At 50.6% G+C, this 19,125-nt stretch overlaps 1 protein-coding gene across 2 annotated transcripts in view; it reads right to left on the bottom strand.

Moving 5' to 3' along the window:
- Positions 1–19,125, bottom strand: part of iqch (IQ motif containing H) — a 178,074-nt gene that overhangs the window by 49,689 nt on the left and 109,260 nt on the right. For both annotated transcript variants that reach the window (XM_085968436.1, XM_085968437.1), the window contains one exon: positions 18,652–18,772. In XM_085968436.1, coding sequence (XP_085824562.1) covers positions 18,652–18,772 — 121 coding nt within the window. The remainder of the gene's footprint in view (positions 1–18,651; positions 18,773–19,125) is intronic.

Here is a 19,125-nt window from a genome sequence, read left to right as displayed (position 1 = left end):
TAAAGAGTTTCTAAACATGAAAAATATTGGAGCAGTGAGAACACAATGCAACATACAGAAAACATTCGCAATAATGATGAGCAAACACTTTAGATTTGAATTTTTATGTTCTCTCTCCGGATCTCTTCCTCCAATTTTTCAAAATTGGACATGGCACTGTTTTTTCTTTGCTAAAATGGTGTCGTCAAGTTACTTTCCGTCATTTAAATAGAGAATAATGGATACCTGGCAGTGAGATAAAGGCTGTAATCGAATCAAGGGACTCCAGATGGTCCATGTATAGAATAGTGGATACCTGGGAGTGATTACGAGGCTGTAATGTAATTGAGGGGTTTAAATGGTTTATTTATGTAGCCTTTTCTCTGGCACTGTGCCATCAGCAGCACCTGTGTGTAACTCCCGCCACTAACTGTACTCCGTAGTGTAAGCGGTGCAAATTCCGCACCTAGGCCCAAATTTGTGGCTTGTTCAGAAGACAGTCCATCCCTACTGGGCATCTGTCCTCAAGACTAGTGGCATATTGTAAGGGGAAAGGGGTGCTCGTAGGTTAGTGTGTGTATGTTCACACAGACTTTTACAGCTCACATGGACATTTCAATACTTTGTACAGTTCTAATGAATTTATTGCCCATCCCTACTTGCCCTGAGATTAGAAGAAACTTTTATCCTGTGCTGGTGGATATGAAGGACAGGCTCACAGTAAAAGCATCTGAGGGTTAGTTTCCTTCGACAAGAAACTGATTAGATATAAGTAATTGTCTGGAAATGGGTTGAGGCAAACTGAACTGCTCAAATGCTCTGTGGGACACGATCTTTCCTGTGTTGCTGCGGGCAGGAAGGATGTAATGTGGGGAGCACAGCCATCCCAGAGATGAACGGTACAGGGATGAGGATGGCTGAACATTCTGGGGCTTTGCTTGATTACCGTTAGGGATCAGAGAGCGTTTATACAAAACTTTCCCACAGGAGGTAGAATCATAGAATCATAGAATGGTTACAGCACAGAAGGAGGCCATTCGGCCTGTCGAGCCCGTGCGGCAGAGCGGGGCTATAAAAGGCCCCAGAAACCAGGTAAGGCCTCACAGCGTCGGCGGGAAACCCGAGCGGCAGAGCGGGGCTATAAAAGGCCCCAGAGACCAGGTAAGGCCTCACAGCATCGGCGGGAATCTCGAGCGGCAGAGCGGGGCTATAAAAGGCCCCAGAGACCAGGTAAGGCCTCACAGCGTCGGCGGGAATCTCGAGCGGCAGAGCGGGGCTATAAAAGGCCCCAGAGACCAGGTAAGGCCTCACAGGTTCGGCGGGAAACTCGAGCGGCAGAGCGGGGCGAAAAAAGGCCCCAGAGACCAGGTAAGGCCTCACAGCGTCGGCGGGAATCTCGAGCGGCAGAGCGGGGCTATAAAAGGCCCCAGAGACCAGGTAAGGCCTCACAGCGTCGGCGGGAAACTTGAGCGGCAGAGCAGGGCTATAAAAGGCCCCAGAGACCAGGTAAGGCCTCACAGCGTTGGCGGGAATCTCGAGCGGCAGAGCGGGGCTATAAAAGGCCCCAGAGACCAGGTAAGGCCTCACAGCGTCGGTGGGAAACTCGAGCGGCAGAGCGGGGCTATAAAAGGCCCCAGAGACCAGGTAAGGCCTCACAGCGTCGGCGGGAATCTCGAGCGGCAGAGCGGGGCTATAAAAGGCCCCAGAGACCAGGTAAGGCCTCACAGCGTCGGCGGGAATCTCGAGCGGCAGAGCGGGGCTACAAAAGGCCCCAGAGACCAGGTAAGGCCTCACAGTGTCGGCGGGAATCTCGAGCGGCAGAGCGGGGCTATAAAAGGCCCCAGAGACCAGGTAAGGCCTCACAGCGTCGGCGGGAATCTCGAGCGGCAGAGCGGGGCTATAAAAGGCCCCAGAGACCAGGTAAGGCCTCACAGCGTCGGCGGGAATCTCGAGCAGCAGAGCGGGGCTATAAAAGGCCCCAGAGACCAGGTAAGGCCTCACAGCGTCGGCGGGAATCTCGAGCGGCAGAGCGGGGCTATAAAAGGCCCCAGAGACCAGGTAAGGCCTCACAGCGTCGGCGGGAATCTCGAGCAGCAGAGCGGGGCTATAAAAGGCCCCAGAGACCAGGTAAGGCCTCACAGCGTCGGCGGGAATCTCGAGCGGCAGAGCGGGGCTATAAAAGGCCCCAGAGACCAGGTAAGGCCTCACAGCGTCGGCGGGAATCTCGAGCGGCAGAGCGGGGCTATAAAAGGCCCCAGAGACCAGGTAAGGCCTCACAGCGTCGGCGGGAATCTCGAGCAGCAGAGCGGGGCTATAAAAGGCCCCAGAGACCAGGTAAGGCCTCACAGCGTCGGCGGGAATCTCGAGCGGCAGAGCGGGGCTATAAAAGGCCCCAGAGACCAGGTAAGGCCTCACAGCGTCGGCGGGAATCTCGAGCAGCAGAGCGGGGCTATAAAAGGCCCCAGAGACCAGGTAAGGCCTCACAGCATCGGCGGGAATCTCGAGCGGCAGAGCGGGGCTATAAAAGGCCCCAGAGACCAGGTAAGGCCTCACAGCGTCGGCGGGAATCTCGAGCGGCAGAGCGGGGCTATAAAAGGCTCCAGAGACCAGGTAAGCCCTCACAGCATCGGCGGGAATCTCGAGCGGCAGAGCGGGGCTATAAAAGGCCCCAGAGACCAGGTAAGGTGTACCAGTCTCTGAACTCGGAACTCGGAGGGAAGGAGAGAGGTAAAAAGTAATCCAAGTGTGACGTCACCAGAAAGCGGGTAAGTGATTGGTTGGTAAGTATTTCTCTCTTTTTTAAGCTTAAACTCTGTGGTTTATAGTTTCTAAGGTGCGATTTTCATCATCTAGAATCGGGGCAGAGGGTATTTAAAAATAATATTAATAAATTTAATTAATTACATAGAATGGGAGATCAGGTGATGTGTTGCTGCTACAATATGTGGGAGCTGCTGGACACCATTGATGCTCACGGTGATCACATTTGCAGTAAGTGTTGGCTGCTCGAGGAATTCCGGCTCCGTGTTGAAGAGCTGGAGTCCGAGCTTCAAACACTGAGACACATCAGGGAGGGGGAGAGTTACCTGGACTCTGTGTACCAGGAGGTAGTCACACCAATTAGATTAATTAATTCAGATGTAGTCCGTGGCCAGGGTCAGGATGGTGTGACTAGAAGTGAGGCAGGTACGGGGATCCAGGAGGTAGTGTTGGAGGAGCCGCAGCCCTTGCTCTTGTCCAACAGGTTTGAGGCTCTTACTCCCTGTGAGGATGGGAACAGGGACTGCGGGGAGGATGAGCAACCTGGCCACAGCACCGTGGAGCGGGGGGCCATTCAAGTGGGGGGAGTTAAAAGAAATGTTGTAGTGGTAGGGGATAGTATCGTTAGGGGGATAGATAGAGTTCTTTGCAGCCGAGAGCGAGAGTCCCGAAGGCTGTGTTGCCTGCCCGGTGCCAGGGTTAAGGACATCTCCTCTGGGCTGGAGAGAAACTTGGAGTGGGAGGGGGAGGATCCAGTTGTCGTGGTCCATGTTGGTACCAACGACATAGATAGGACAAGGAAGGAGGTTCTGCTGAGGGAGTTTGAGCAGCTAGGGGCCAAATTAAAAAGCAGAACCACAAGAGTAATAATCTCTGGATTACTACCTGAGCCACGTGCAAATTTGGCTAGGGTAAATAAAATTAGAGAGTTAAATGCGTGGCTCAAAGACTGGTGTGGGAGAAATGGGTTTTGCTTCCTGGGACACTGGCATCAGTACTGGGACAGGAGAGAGCTGTTCCGTTGGGACGGACTTCACTTGGCCAGTGCTGGGACTAGAATCCTGGCGAATCGAATAACTAGGGCTGTAGAGAGGGCTTTAAACTAATTAGCCGGGGGGAGGTTTTAAGAGAGCGAAAAATAAAAATGACAGCGGAGAAGGCAATAGAGCAAGGTAGCAGTGGGGGAATTAAAAACCAGAGCATGTCAGGAAGGGACAGAATGTATAATGATAAAGGTAAAGTAGTAAAAGGGGTAAAAGCAGGAATAAATTGTCAGAAAACATATTTGAAAGTTCTTTATCTGAATGCACGCAGCATTCGTAACAAAATTGACGAGTTGACGGTGCAAATAACTACACATGGGTATGATCTGGTGGCCATTACGGAAACATGGCTGCAAGATAATCATGACTGGGAACTAAACATATTTGACAATTAGGAAGGACAGACAGGAAGGAAAGGGAGGTGGGGTTGCTATGTTAATCAAGGATGGAATCACTGCAATAGTCAGAAATGATATTGGGTCAAAGGATCAGGATAGTGAAACAGTTTGGGTGGAGATAAGGAATAATAAGGGGAAAAAGTCACTAGTGGGCGTAGTCTATAGGCCTCCTAACAGTTGCAACTCTGTTGGTCAGAGTATAAATCAGGAAATAGTTGGGGCTTGTAATAAGGGAACAGCTATAATCATGGGGGATTTTAACTTTCATATTGACTGGACTAATCAAATTGGGCATGGCAGCATTGAGGAAGAGTTCATAGAGTGTATTAGGGACGGGTTCCTTGAGCAGTATGTAACTGAACCAGCCAGGGGGCAGGCAATCTTAGATCTGGTCCTGTGTAATGAGACAGGATTAATAAAAAATGTCCTAGTAAAGGATCCCCTTGGAATGAGTGACCATAATATGGTTGAATTCCAAATTCAGTTTGAGGGTGAAAGAGTTGGATCTCAAACCAGCGTACTAAGCTTAAATAGACTATGAAGGTATGAGAGTAGAATTGACTAAAGTGGACTGGGAAAACAGATTAAAGTGTAAGATGGTACAAGAGCAGTGGTCTACATTCAAGGAGATATTTCACATCTTTCAAGATAAATATATTCCACTGAGGAAAAAGGGGAGTAAAAGAAAAGACAGCCATCCGTGGCTTAGTAAAGTAATAAAGGATAGAATTCGACTGAAAACAAATTAGCCAAATCTAGTGGGAGGATAGAAGATTGGGAAGCATTTAAAAGCCAGCAAACAATAACTAAAAGATTAATTAAGAAAGGGAAGATAGATTATGAAAGTAAACTAGCAAAAAATATAAAAACAGATAGCAAGAGTTTCTACAGCTATATAAAAAGAAAAAGGGTGGCTAAAGTGAACGTTGGTCCCTTAGAGGATGAGACCGGGAAACTAGTGGTGGGGAACATGGAGATGGCAAAGACGCTGAACAAATATTTTGTATCAGTCTTTACAGTAGAGGACACTAAAAATATCCCAACACTGGACAAACAGGGGGCAATGGGGGTGTGAGGAGCTAAACACGATTAAAATCACTAAGGAGATGGTACTCAGTAAAATAATGGGACTTAAGGCGGATAAATCCCCCGGACCTGATGGCCTACATCCTAGGGTCTTGAGAGAAGTGGTGGTAGGGATTGTGGATACATTGGTGATCATTTTCCAGAACTCCCTGGACTCAGGAAAGGTCCCGGCAGATTGGAAAACTGCTAATGCAACACCCTTACTTAAGAAGGGAAGTAGACAAAAAGCTGGAAACTATAGACCAGTTAGCCTAACATCTGTGGTTGGCAAAATGTTGGAGTTCATTATTAAGGAAACAGTAACAGAGCATTTGGATAAACATAATTTAATAGGACAGAGTCAGCATGGTTTTACGAAGGGGAAGTCATGTTTGACAAATTTGCTCGAATTCTTTGAGGATGTAACATACAGGGTGGATAAAGGGGAACCAGTGGATGTAGTGTATTTGGACTTCCAAAAGGCATTTGACAAGGTTCCACACAAAAGATTACCGATCAAGATAAAAAATCACGGGATTGGGGGTAATATACTGGCATGGGTGGAAGATTGGCTATCTAACAGAAAACAAAGAGTTAGGATAAATGGTTCGTTCTCGGGCTGGCAATCAGTAACTAATGGTGTTCCGCAGGGGTCAGTGCTGGGACCCCAACTCTTTACAATCTATATTAACGATTTGGAGGAAGGGACCGAGTGCAACATATCCAAGTTTGCCGACGATACAAAGATGGGAGGGAAAGCAGTGAGTGAGGAGGACATAAAAAACCTGCAAAAGGACATAGACAGGCTAAGTGAGTGGGCAGAGATTTGGCAGATGCAATATAATGTTGGAAAGTGTGAGGTTATGCAATTTGGCAGAAAAAATCAAAGAGCAAGTTATTATCTAAATGGAGAGAAACTGCAAAGTGCTACAGTACAAAGGGATCTGGGGGTCCTTGTGCATGAAACACAAAAAGTTAGTATGCAGGTGCAGCAGGTGATCAGGAAGGCCAATGGAATCTTGGCTTTTATTGCAAGGGGGATGGAGTATAAAAACAGGGAAGTCTTGCTGCAGTTATACAGGGTATTGGTGAGGCCACACCTGGAATACTGCGTGCAGTTTTGGTTTCCATATTTAAGAAAATATATACTTGCTCTCGAGGCAGTTCAGAGAAGGTTCACTCGGTTGATTCCGGAGATGAGGGGGTTGATGTATGAGGAAAGGTTGAGTAGGTTGGGCCGCTACTCATTGGAGTTCAGAAGAATGAGAGGCGATCTTATCGAAACATATAAGATTGTGAGGGGGCTTGATCGGGTGGATGCGGTGAGGATGTTTCCACTGATGGGTGAGACTAGAACTAGGGGGCATAATCTTAGAATAAGCGGCTGCCCTTTCAAAACTGAGATGAGGAGAAACTTCTTCACTCAGAGGGTAGTAAATTTATGGAATTTGCTACCCCAGAGAGCTGTGGAAGCTGCAACATTAAATAAATTTAAAATGGAGATAGACATTTTCCTAGCAGATAAGGGAATTCGGGGTTACGGGGAGAGGGCAGGGAAGTGGACGTGAGTCTAGATTCAGATCAGCCATGATCCTATTGAATGGCGGAGCAGGCCCGAGGGGCCGTATGGCCTACTCCTGCTCCTATTTCTTATGTTCTTATGTTCTCTCTGCAAGAGCACATCAGCTAGTCCCACTCCCCCGCCCTTTCCCCGTAGCCCTGCAATTTTTTTTCCTTCAGCTACTTATCCAGCTCCCTTTTGAAAGCCACGATTGAGTCTGCCTCCACCACCCTTTCAAGCAGTGCATTCCCGATCTTAACCACTCGCTGCGTAAAAAGGTTTCTCTTCATGATTTTGCCAATCACCATAAATCTGTGTCCTCTGGTTCTCGACCCTTCTGCCGATGGGAACAGTTTCTCTCTCTCTACTCTGTCCAGACGCCTCATGATTTTGAACACCGCTATCAAATCTCCTCTCAACCTTCTCTGCTCTAAGGAGAACAACCCCAGCTTCTCCGGTCTATCCATGTAACTGAAGTCATGCACCCTTTCTAGTCTAGAAATAACTGGTTGCAATACAAAAGTTAAGTGTTCATACACTAATATCATAAGCAGTCATTTCTGGGCTTTAATGCATGGAGTAGGCTCCACAAATTAGATAGATTGTACACGATCAATGCAAAGGGTGGGCCAAATGCCATTTTTGTGTTCTGTGCTTTACTATGTCTTTTTAACTGTGGTGAGTTTAATTCAAGGATGAGTGCTTGTTGTCGAAATCTATGGTTCTGGGTTCACTAATTCCAAGACACAACCTCCAATTTGTTTTAGTGGTTCTCAGTCAAAGCATTTCTAAAAACATTTCTTCAGTGGAGTACTGAGACAGTGCTGCACTGTCAGAGGTGCCATCTTTCGCATGTGATGTTAAAGCGAGGACCCGTCCTCTCATGGCCCTATATCAAAGAAGAGCAGAAGAGTTCTGGCCAATATTTATCCCTCAACCAACATCACTAAAACAGATAATCTGGTCATTATCTTCTTCTCCTTCTTAGGCAGTCCCTCGGAACCAAGGATGACTTGCTTCCACATTAGAAATGAATTCGCAGGTGACTGATGAGTCCAAAGCGGGACCTACAGTCTCTGTCACAGGTGGGGCAGACGGTGGTTGAAGGGGCGGGTGGGTGAGTGGGGTGCTTGGGTTGACGTGCGCTCCTTGCGCTGCCTGCACTTGGCATCCGCTTGCTCCCAGCGAAGAGACTCGAGGTGTTCGGCGCCTTCCCGGATGCTTCTCCTCCACTTTGTGCGGTCTTGGGCCAGGGATTCCCAGGTGTCGGTGGGGATGTTACACTTTTTCAAGGAGGCATTGCGGGTGTCCTTGAAACGTTTCCTCTGCCCACCTGGGGCTCTCTTGCCGTGCCGGAGTTCCGAGTAGAGCGCTTGTTTTGGGAGTCTCGTATCGGGCATGCGGACAATGTGACCCGTCCATCGGAGCTGATCGAGCGTGGTCAAAGCTTCGATGCTGGGGATGTTGGCCTGAGCCAGAACACTGACGTTGGTGCACCTATCCTGCCAATGGATTTGCAGGATCTTGCGGCGGCAGCGTTGGTGGTACCTCTCCAGTGCTTTGAGGTGCCTGCTGTACATGGTCCATGTCTCTGAGGCATACAGCAGGGCAGGTATCACTGCTGCCCTGTAGACCATGAGCTTAGTGTCGGGTTTGAGGTCCTGGTCTTCAAATACTCTCTTCCTCAGGCGACCGAAGGCTGCCTGGCACACTGAAGGCGGTGTTGGACTTCGTCATCGACGTCTGCCCTTGTTGATAGTAGGCTCCCGAGGTATGGTAAGTGGTCCATGTTGTCCAAGGCCTTGTCGTGGATTTTGATAATCGGGGGGCAGTACTGTGTGGCGGGGGCAGGTTGGTAGAGGACCTTTGTCTTACGGATGTTTAGTGTAAGGCCCATGCTCTCGTATGCTTCGGTGAAGGTGTTGACGATGGTTTGGAGTTCGACCTCCGAGTGAGCGCAGAAGCAAGCGTCGTCTGCATACTGTAATTCGACAACAGAGGATGGGGCGACCTTGGATCTGGACTGGAGGTGACGGAGGTTGAACAGTTTCCCGTTTGTTCTGTAAATTAGCTCCACTCCAGTGGGGAGCTTACTGAGGGTGAGATGGAGCATTGCAGCAAGGAAGATCGAGAAGAGCGTTGGTGCGATGACACAGCCTTGCTTGACCCCGGTTCGTACGTGAATTGGGTCTGTGGTGGAACCGTCGGTCAGGATCACGGCTTGCATGTTGTCGTGAAGCAGGCGGAGGATGGTGACAAACTTTTGAGGGCAGCCGAATTTGAGGAGGACACTCCATAATCCCTCACGGTTGACAGTGTCGAAGGCCTTTGTGAGATCAAAGAAGGCCATGTACAGCGGTTGGTGCTGTTCCCTGCATTTCTCTTGTAATTGACGTGCAGTGAAGATTATGTCCATTGTGCCCCTTAGTGGGCGGAATCCGCATTGCGACTCTGGGAGGAGCTCTTCGGCCACTGGGAGAAGGCGATTGAGGAGGATTCTTGCGATGGCTTTCCCTGTGGCAGACAGCAGGGAAACTCCTCTGTAATTACCGCAATAGGACTTGTCACCTTTCTTGAAGATGGTCACAATTACGGCGTCTCTGAGATGCCTTGGCATGTTCTCCTCCTTCCAGATAAGAGAAATAAGTTCATGAATTCGCGCCAGTAGTGCTTCTCCGCTATGCTTTAGTGCCTCAGCGGAGATTCCATCTGCTCCTGAAGCCTTGTTGTTCTTCAGTTGTCGGATGGCCTTTTCAACATCATGCCGGGCTGGGGTTATGCTGAGATGGTGGCGGGCAGCATGCTGCGGGATGGAGTTGAGGACACTCGCGTCAAAGACAGAGTCGCGGTTAAGGAGATCTTCGAAGTGCTCCTTCCAGCGGGCACTGACTGCCTCTCTGTCCTTGATGAGTACCTCTCCGTTCTTGGCCCGCAGTGGGCTAGGACCTTGGGTGCTTGGGCCGTAGATGGTCTTGACTGCGCTAAAGAATCCACGCACGTCGTGGTTGTCAGCTAGCTGCTGGATCTCCTGCACTTTCTCCACCCACCATCTGTTCTTTAGGTCACGAGTTTTTTGTTGGACCTTGGCCTTCAGGCTTCTGTAGAGCTGCTTTCTTGCTCTCGAGTTCTGTTGCTGGTCATTATCACATTGCTGTTTGTGGGAGCTTGCTGTGGGAAAATTGGTTGCCGTGTTTCCGACATTACAACAGTGACTACACTTCAAAAAGTACTTCATTGGCTGTAAAGCACTTTGGGACGTCCGGTGGTTGTGAAAGGCGCTATATAAATGCAAGTCTTACTTTATTCTTTCTTTTTGGGTTAGGGAGGGGACATAATCAGGCAGGGTTCTTGCTCCTGATCACTATCCAGTTACCCCCGTAGCAAAGTGTGTGTGTGTGTGTGTGTGTGTGTGTGTGTGTGTGTGTGTGAGTGTTTCGTGAGAACAGGATTGGGTTCAATTATAAGGCCAGCCATGACCAAACAACTTGCTGACACTTACTGTGTAGACTCACACATGAAGAATGGCCACTTAGATAAGGGACTGCATGCCAGCTAACAGCCAGTGACTGAGGAACCATAAGGAAGAAGAAGAAGAATTTATATGGTGTCTTTAAAGTCTCATGACATTTTGCAGAGGTATTGAGAGAAACAGATGCCACACCAAAGAAAGGATGATTTAGGAGGGGTGACCAAAGACTTGGTCAAAGAGGTGGGGTTTAAGGAGGGTCTTAAAGGAGAGAAGGGAGGTGCACAAATCGTTGAAGGTGGCAGGGCAGGTTGAGAAAGCGGTTAAAAACGCATACGGGATCTGGGCTTCATAAATAGAGGCTTAGGGCTGGATTTTATCAATGGAGGCGAGTAGGAGGCGGGACTTCCACTTTTGGGGTTGTAGTCCCACCTCCATCGAGTTGTGGCCAATCCACTCGATTTTCCCTTGAATGACCTTGTTGAGCCCACCCAGCGGGCTCAGCAGGCCAATTAAGGACCACGTGGCAACAGGTGACGTCACAGATTGACATTTCATCTGTCAAGAGCTTTTGACAGATGAAATATCAGCGTTTGACAGCTCTTTGAAGCTGTCAAACACTGACAATCTGTACTCTTAAGTTAATTCCTTCCTCTCAGGCTGATTTAGAGATCTCTCCAGAACAGAAAGCAGAATGCTGCAACTTTTGACAGCTCGCGCCCATTCTGCTTTCTGTGCCGGTGAGACGAGGGACTCCCGAGACCTGAAGGAAGGAAGCCTGCATTAGTAAGTAAAGGTAAGTAAAACTTATTTAAACACTTTACACACACCAAACACACTTACCTCTGCACTCATGCACCCATCACTTACCTGAACACCGGACATCTCGAACCCTCCAAGTCCTTCAGCCCGACGGTCCACCTCGCTAACTTGGCGTGGTTTGGAGCCGTCAGGCAGCCCACACTTCAGGGCTAAAAATAGGGATTAGGCTAAAAACTGCCTGTTAACTACCTATTAACAGGCAGTTAATTGGCACTAATCCCCTTGCCGCCTCGGGAAGGCGGCTCCCAGCACAGGTCGGGTACCTGCCTCCTGGGAAACAGGCATGGAGGCGGGTTGGGGGTGGGATAGGTTCGTGCCCCCCGATTTCACGATTTTAACACCCCACATGCCTCCATTCCCACCTCCACAGCCCTGGGAAATTCTAGCCCATAGAGTACAAAAGCAAGTAAGCTATGATGAACCTTTATAAAACACTGGTTCGGCCTCAACTGGAGTATTGTGTCCAATTCTGGGCACCGCACTTAAGGAAGGATGTGAAGGCCCTAGAGAGGGTGCAGAAAGAGTTACAAGAATGGTTCCAGGGATGAGGGACTTCAGTTACGTGGATAGACTGGAGAAGCTGGGGTTGTTCTCCTTAGAGCAGAGAAGGTTGAGAGGAGATTTGATAGAGTTGTTCAAAATCATGGTGGGTCTAGACAGAGTAGATAGATTCCCATTGGCGGAAGGGTCGATAACCAGAGGACACAGATTTAAGGTGATTGGCAAAAGAACCAAAGGTGACATGAGGAAAAACTTTTTTATGCAGCGAGTGGTTAGAATCTGGAATGCACTCCCTGAAAAGGTGATGGAGGCAGATTCAATCGAGGCTTTCAAAAGGGAATTGGATAAGTACCTGAAGGATAAAAATTTGCAGTGCTACGGGGAAACAGCAGGGGAGTGGGACTAGCTGAAGTGCTCGTGCAGAGAGCCGGCACGGGCTCGACGGGCCAAATGGTGCTGTAACCATTCTATGATTCTATGAAAGGCAGAAGGGTTTGGGGATGGAATTCCAGACAGTGGGGACCAGGCAACTGAAGGCACAGCTGCCAATGGTGTGGCAAAGGAAAGTGATGCACAAGTTCGGAGTTAAAGGAACAGAGGGGGAGAAATTCAGTTGGTAGCGCCAGCCGCTAGCGCCTTAAGAGAGTGATAAGTGGGGTGCGAAGCGGCTAGCGCCCAGGCGCGGCGCGACCTGCGCCTCTCGCGAAATTGAGCGGACAATTAGCGGCGGCGCAAAACCGCAACGCCCGCTCAGCTGCGCGCGCAGATCCTGACGTCATTTCATGGTGCAACGCCCTTGGTGCACCCCGAACCGGAACTTCAGTGGCGCCCCCCCTTCTTTCCGCCTGGCGCTCCCAGCGACTGGTTGAGTGGAACGGTTCCCAGTTGCTGTGGGGCTGGGGGGGCGCTATTTAAAGGGGGCTCTTCCTGGCTTCTTAGTGGTAGCCATTTTTGGACCACTCCTTCTGTGTGAGAGAGAGAGAGATTTGCAGAGAGACAAAGGGAGAGAGCTTTCTGCATTGAATCAGCGCTCGCACAGGTACTTCTGGCTTCAGCCCAGAACTTTGCAGGTGGATTGATTTTTTCAGTGCCATAGCCTTGAGTGGCCACATATTATGGGGGCTGCAATGGGTGGAAACGTTGGGTTTCTCCATTGCATTGAGAGGGCTCAGAGACGCCGAGAGAGAGTGCCAATCATGGCCAGACGGAGGAGGGCCAACAGGCGTCGGCACAGGAGGCCTTACCCTCCCAGGGTATACCGCCAGCGGTTCTCATACCTCAACATGTCTGAGGAGCAGTGTATTCGGAGGCTTCGATTCAGAAGGGAGGTGGTAACTGAGCTCTGCCACCTGCTTCAGACAGATCTGCAGTCTCAGCTGAGGAGCAGGATGTCTCTGTCGGTGGCAGTGAAGGTGACAGTGGCTCTCAACTTCTATGCCACCGGCTCCTTCCAAGCCGCTACTGGGGACATTGCCAATGTCTCCCAGTTCGCGGAGCACTGCTGCATCCGCCAAGTCACGAATGCCCTCTTCAAAAGGAGACGTCAGTACATTTCCTTCCCCATGACCCTGGACAAGCAGCAAGAGCGCGCAATGGGATTTGCAAGAATAGCGGGCTTCCCCATGGTCCAGGGTGCCACTGACTGCACGCATGTGGCTTTGCGGGCGCCTCTAGAGAATGCCGAGGATTACCGCAACCGGAAGGGGTTCCATTCGTTGAACATGCAGTTGGTGTGTGACCACAGACAGCTGATACTAGCTGTCAATGCCCGCTTTCCAGGCAGCAGCCACGACGCCTTCATCCTGCACCAGACTTCTGTGGCAGACCTTTTCGAAGCCTCGGCTCACCCAGGAGGTTGGCTTCTCGGGGACAAGGGCTATCCTTTGTGCACCTGGCTGATGACCCCGCTCCGTGCGCCCAGCACCCCTGCTGAAGAATGATACAATGACAGCCATCAAGCGACCAGGAACATCATTGAGCACACAATCGGTGTGCTAAAGCAACGGTTCCACTGTCTGGACCATTCCGGGGGAGCCCTTCAGTACTCGCTTGAGCGAGTCTCCCATTTTGTTGTAGTATGCTGCATGCTGCACAACCTGGCTATCCTCAGGACTCAGCCACTGCCAGCAGACATTGGAGGACCACCAGAGGAGGAGGAGGAGGAGGAGCACTAAGACGGGAGGGAGGCACAAAGTGCAAGGGCCGTCCATCAGCGGCTTATTGCAAGTCGGTTCTAGGCCCCCTCTGAGGGAATGGCTTGTGCCATTGAAAGAACAAGAATGGAACCGGGCTGCAAACCCTGAGCCGGTCAAGGCAACAAATAGTTCAAAGAGCAAACATGCACAATCTGAAGAAAGACAATTATTTATTTAACAAACTCTGTGCCCTTCCCGTATGACAAACAAATACAGAGAAACCCCCAAAAAAACAGTCAGACACATAACTGGCTCTCACAACCTGGAGACAATGAACAAAAGACTTAACCAAAAATGACCATGATCCTCGGCCTTCACCAAAAAAAATCACAGCATTTTGCCACACCTCCTACTTTTTGGCCTGCGAGGGTGATCTGCCTCGCTTGCGAGATTGGCCCCTTCCCACCCTGCAGCTTCTCCGCAATGGGACCCCAGTGGCTGCAGCAAGGCTGGGTGAAGGCTACTGCGTGTCAGATAGTGAGTCGGCAGATGCCCTTGGGGGACGGCCTGGACCAGCTCTGGGCCTGAAGGGCCCGGCTGCTGACTGCGCCAACTCTGCATGGGCGGCAGCAGTCTGTCCTATGGGTGGTGGCAGCTGCAGTGGAGGAGTGACAGTGTTGGCAGCAGGAATGCTGCCAACCTGACAGAGCACAGGCACTCCCTGGTCGGACGAGACACTGGCACTCGCACGGGGCAGCACTGAAGCATGCGCAGCAATCTGCTGAAGCACAGACTGCTGGCCTGCTGCAGCACGGCGAGGGTCCCGCCGAATCCTGCCCGATCCAGCGAGGGTGGCAGCAGTTAGTGCTTGTGTGGCCCTGATCTGTGTCTGCATCAGACCAGCCAATGACTGCATGGCACGACTAAGCACTTGCGTGGAAGCCGCCTGTGCTGCACCGAAGTCCTGCAAACTCCTTGCCTGTGCTGCACCGAAGTCCTGCAAACTCCTTGCCTGTGCTGCGCCGAATTCCTGTACACTCCTTGCCAGTGACTCTATGGAGTCAGGCATCTTTGCCACTGCAGCCATGCGCTCAGTGTGCCTGTGCTCCGCCTGGGTGCCCATTTCAGCGAGGAGCCGCACCTCCTCTGCGCTCACTGTAGCAGGACTGGAGGCCACACTCTCCCTCCGGGGAGAAGGCCGCCGCGCTTCCCTACCCGCACCACCCCCCCCCCCCGCGTTGCTGCAGCCTGCTGGGCCCCGGAGCTTCACCCTCCTCAGGCCCTTCCCCCCTGCTCCCCTCCAGGGAAGACGTGTCCCCATTATGGCCATGGGCTGCCTCGGCTGAGGGTGGCACTGATGGTCCGGCTTCCTCTTCCTCCTCCTCGTCTTCCGAATCACTCACAGTGGCAGCTTGAGGGCCCGCCTCCTCAGCTGGCGAATCAGCATCTGAAAGCAGGGAGGTACAAGAGTCGCTTTAGCGTGAGGACAGGGCGGCAGCGAGGGAGGCATGAGTGCTGCAATGCACTGCATTGGTTCGATAGTGGCAAAGGATGCTGGTGTGAGGCACAAGTGGAAGGAGATAGGTCAAAAAGGTAATGACCTTACCATTGCTGTCCAGAACGGGGTCGGCATCTCCAGTGGCAACGGGGCCAATCATCCGGCCTGCCATAATCCGTTCCACTCGCTGCTCCAGATCGCTGAGGTCTTTAAGTTCAGGACGGCCTCCCCCGGTCCGTTGCTGCTGCCTCCTATTGTGCGCCAGCTTGCCCTGCAAGAGAAAGGACGGGCTCTCAGTACAGTGTGAAGCCCTGATCTTGGCTGCACTGCCTCCCATGGTGGAATAGCCCTTACAGTGTGAAGCCCTGATCTTGGCTGCACTGCCTCCCATGGTCGAATAGCCCTTACAGTGTGAAGCCCTGATCTTGGCTGCACTGCCTCCCAGTGTGTAAAGTGCTGACTGAATGTGCATGTGAGTTTCATGAGAGGCCCATAGGTGTTGGATGAGGGCTGGGCATTGGAGCTTTCAGGACCCTTTGGCCATAAAGTGAGGTGCACATGCAGGGATGAAGAGGATACTGGAAAGGGTGCTCACCCTAACAACCCGAGTGAGGTCGTTGAACTTCTTCCTGCATTGCGTCAGGGCCCTAGGTACCATGCTGCTGGAGGTCACTCTGTGTGCCACCTCCCTCCAAGCTTTTCGATATTCATTGGGCAGCGGCCTCCTGCCACTGTCCGGAAAGAGGCTAGGTCGCCTGCGCTCCACTGCGCCAACCAGAACCTTCAGGGCCCCCTCACTGAACCGCTGCGCTCGCTCCCTGGCCCTCTCCATGGTCGTAGGCGTTACAATGTCGCAGCAGGTCTGTCCAGGCCGAGAATCAGGGCTCCAATGTGCAAGGCGTGGCTGCAAGCCAAATCGACACTCCCCTTTTAAGAGGTGACCGGCGCCAGCGTGTCTGCGTGCAATCGCTAACTGGCCGCACCTGCGCTGCGCCCGCCCTCGGTGGTAGCACCTCGCGTCTCCGGCTTAGCGCCTTAGGATAGTCATGCAGCGCCTGATTTAGCGCACCAACAACCTCTTGGGGCGAAGCAACTCAATTTCGCTGAAGGTGGCGATAATTTGCGCCGGGCGCTAAATTTAGCGCACGCTCGACTATAGCGCCCCAAACGTGGCGATACTGAATTTCTAGGCCAGAGAGTTTACAGGGAGGGTTATGGGTTGGAGGGACAGTGAGGAGCACAGAGGGAGAGAAAGAAAACCAAAACAATGAACTCCAAAAGTAATTTTGAAACTGCTTTTGAAAGTTTTGCAAACTGGACCATTGTTTCAGAACAAGTGACAGCCTGACTCAGTGGTAGCACTATCACTTCTGATTCAAAAGGTTCAAGTCCCACTGTAAGAATTGAGCACATAATGAAGGCTGACACTTCAGTGCAGTATTGAGGGGGTGCTGCATTGTTGGAGGTGCCGCCTTTTGGATGAAACATTAAGCTAGGCCCTGCCGGTTCAGGTGGATGTAAAAGATCCCAGGGCATTATTTGAAGAAGAGCAAAGGAGTTCTCCTGGTGTCCTGGCCAAAATTTATCCTTTAACCAACACCACCAAAACTGATTAATTGGTCTTTTATGTCACTGCTGTTTGTGGAGCTTGCTGTGTGCAAACTGGCTGCTGGGTTTGCCTACATTACAATAGTGACTATGGGGGCGATTTTGTGACTGGGGGCGCGTTGGAGGCAGGACTGCTGCTTGTCGGGTCGATGTCCCGCCTCCATCGATTTGTGGCTAACCCACGCTATTTTCCCTTGATTGACCTTGTTAAGCCCGCCCAGCGGGCCTAGCAGGCCAATTAAGGGAAAGCCGGTTGCAGAGCACGTCAACGTCTGACGTTTCATCTGTCAAAAATATTTGACTGATGAATTGTCATCGTTTGACAGCTCTGTGAAGCTGTCAAACAGTGACATTCTCTGCAGTTTGATGAGGTCTTGAATACAAGACCCCATCAAACTTATTTCTTTAACAGAATTGAGATGGTTGTTGTATCTGAAAATGTAACGGCCACCTATCAATCCCAACGCGGAGGTCTGAGACTCTCCGCATAGACACCGACTGAAGCCTGCAGGAAGAAACAAAGGTAAGTTCACTTTTAAAAACACTTTGCACTTACCCCAGATACTCACCTCTACACTCTTGCACATATCACTTACCTTCGCACCACACTTTTGCACCCCCCCGACCCCCACAGACCCAGTAATCGCCTCGCTGAGCTGGTGGGTTTTGGAGCTGTCAGGGAGCCCGCACTTGTGAGGGCAAAAAGGGGATAATCCTATTTTCTGCCTGTTAACTACCTGTTAACAGGCAGTTAATAGTCTTTAATCCCTTCCCACCTCCAAGGAGACGGGACCCGGCGCGGGACGGCATGGAGGTGGGTTGGGCACCTGCCCCCAAATTCTGCCATTTTCCCGGCTCCATACCCGCTGATGTGCCTCAATAAATCCGAGACTCGATGTTAGCGAAACAAAACAAGGCTTTTATTGACTTAGAAGGTAACACACAGGAGAGAGGTATCTTCCATCCAGAGCTCTGCCGTACTGGATGTGCTGCAGGCTGGGCCAGCTTACATAGGGGCCAGGTATGGGCGGAGCCCTACACATAGTACAATACAATGGGCCAGGTATGGGCGGAGCCCTACACATAGTACAATACAATGGTGAGGAAACGGAACAGAGGTAAGGGAAATGAAACTGAAACCAACCACAGTCACAGGCAGTGATGAATGGAATATTTCATCACACCCGCCTCCCCAGGGCTGGCAAAATCGCCCCCTATAATTCAAAGAAAAAGACTTGCATTTATGTAGCGCCTTTCACGACCACCGGATGCCCCACAGCGTTTTACAGCCAATGAAGCACTTTTTGAAGTGTAGTCAATGTTGTAATTTAGGAAACGTGGCAGCCAATTTCCCACAAACAGCAATGTGATAATGACTAGATTATCTGTTTTAGTGATGTTGATTGAGGGATAAATATTGGCTGGGACACTGGAATTAACCCCCCTGCTCTTCTTCGAAAAATCTTTTATGTCCACCTGAGAGCAGACCTTGGTTTAACGTCACTTCTGAAAGACGGCACTGCCGACAGTGCAGCACTCCCTTAGTACAGCACTGAAGTGTCAGCCGAAACTTTTGTGCTCAAGTCTCTGGAGTGGGGACTTGAACCCACGGCCTTCTGAGCCACAACTGACCCTCCCGTGTCAAAAGTAATGCATTAGCTGTGAAGCACTTTGGGACACATTGTAGATGGGAAAGGTCACTGTGCAAAATCCAAGTTCTTTCTTTAAGAAACTCAATGCAACAACTTGATTTTAAAAATAAACACAGGGTTTCCTGTAGTATGACAAACATGTTACCAAAAGAAAAATGTATACCTTGACAGAGGAACGTTTGTAAGAACTTTTCCCATGTTGGGAATACTTCCTTATTAACCGGCTGTGCATGCTCTGCCAAAATTCCAGGCAACTCCTTGGACAGCTTCAGCTCAGCAGGTTCCTGCATAACAAACATTAGCAGAGATTACACGTAAATAAGTGAACTGTACTTTAAAATGGGAACTGGAAAATCAACTGTCATGTCAGCCACGCACACAAAGATGACAGCCGACTGATTTCTATTGCGAGAATCACTTGCATGTTTCCATTGTTAGATTTCCCCTTTCCCCCGTTTCTATCTGCTTCGCTCCTAAAGGACATGCTTGGCTACATATATACAGGGATTGGAAATTCTCTGGTATCGCGTGCAACTGCTCATCCTTCGTGTGTGAGGCAATTCGTCGATGGGGAATTTACAGCAGAGCCCAATACTGGCCTCACTTGATGTCCGCACTTCCAGCAGGGCTCGCTGGA

Source organism: Somniosus microcephalus, chromosome 27 (genome assembly GCF_052327205.1).
Source record: "Somniosus microcephalus isolate GS21.2 chromosome 27, FLI_Smic_1.0, whole genome shotgun sequence".
NCBI classification, from domain to species: Eukaryota; Metazoa; Chordata; class Chondrichthyes; order Squaliformes; family Somniosidae; genus Somniosus; species Somniosus microcephalus.
Note: the sequence above shows the minus strand (reverse complement) of the source record. Positions and strands in the feature narration are given on the sequence as shown.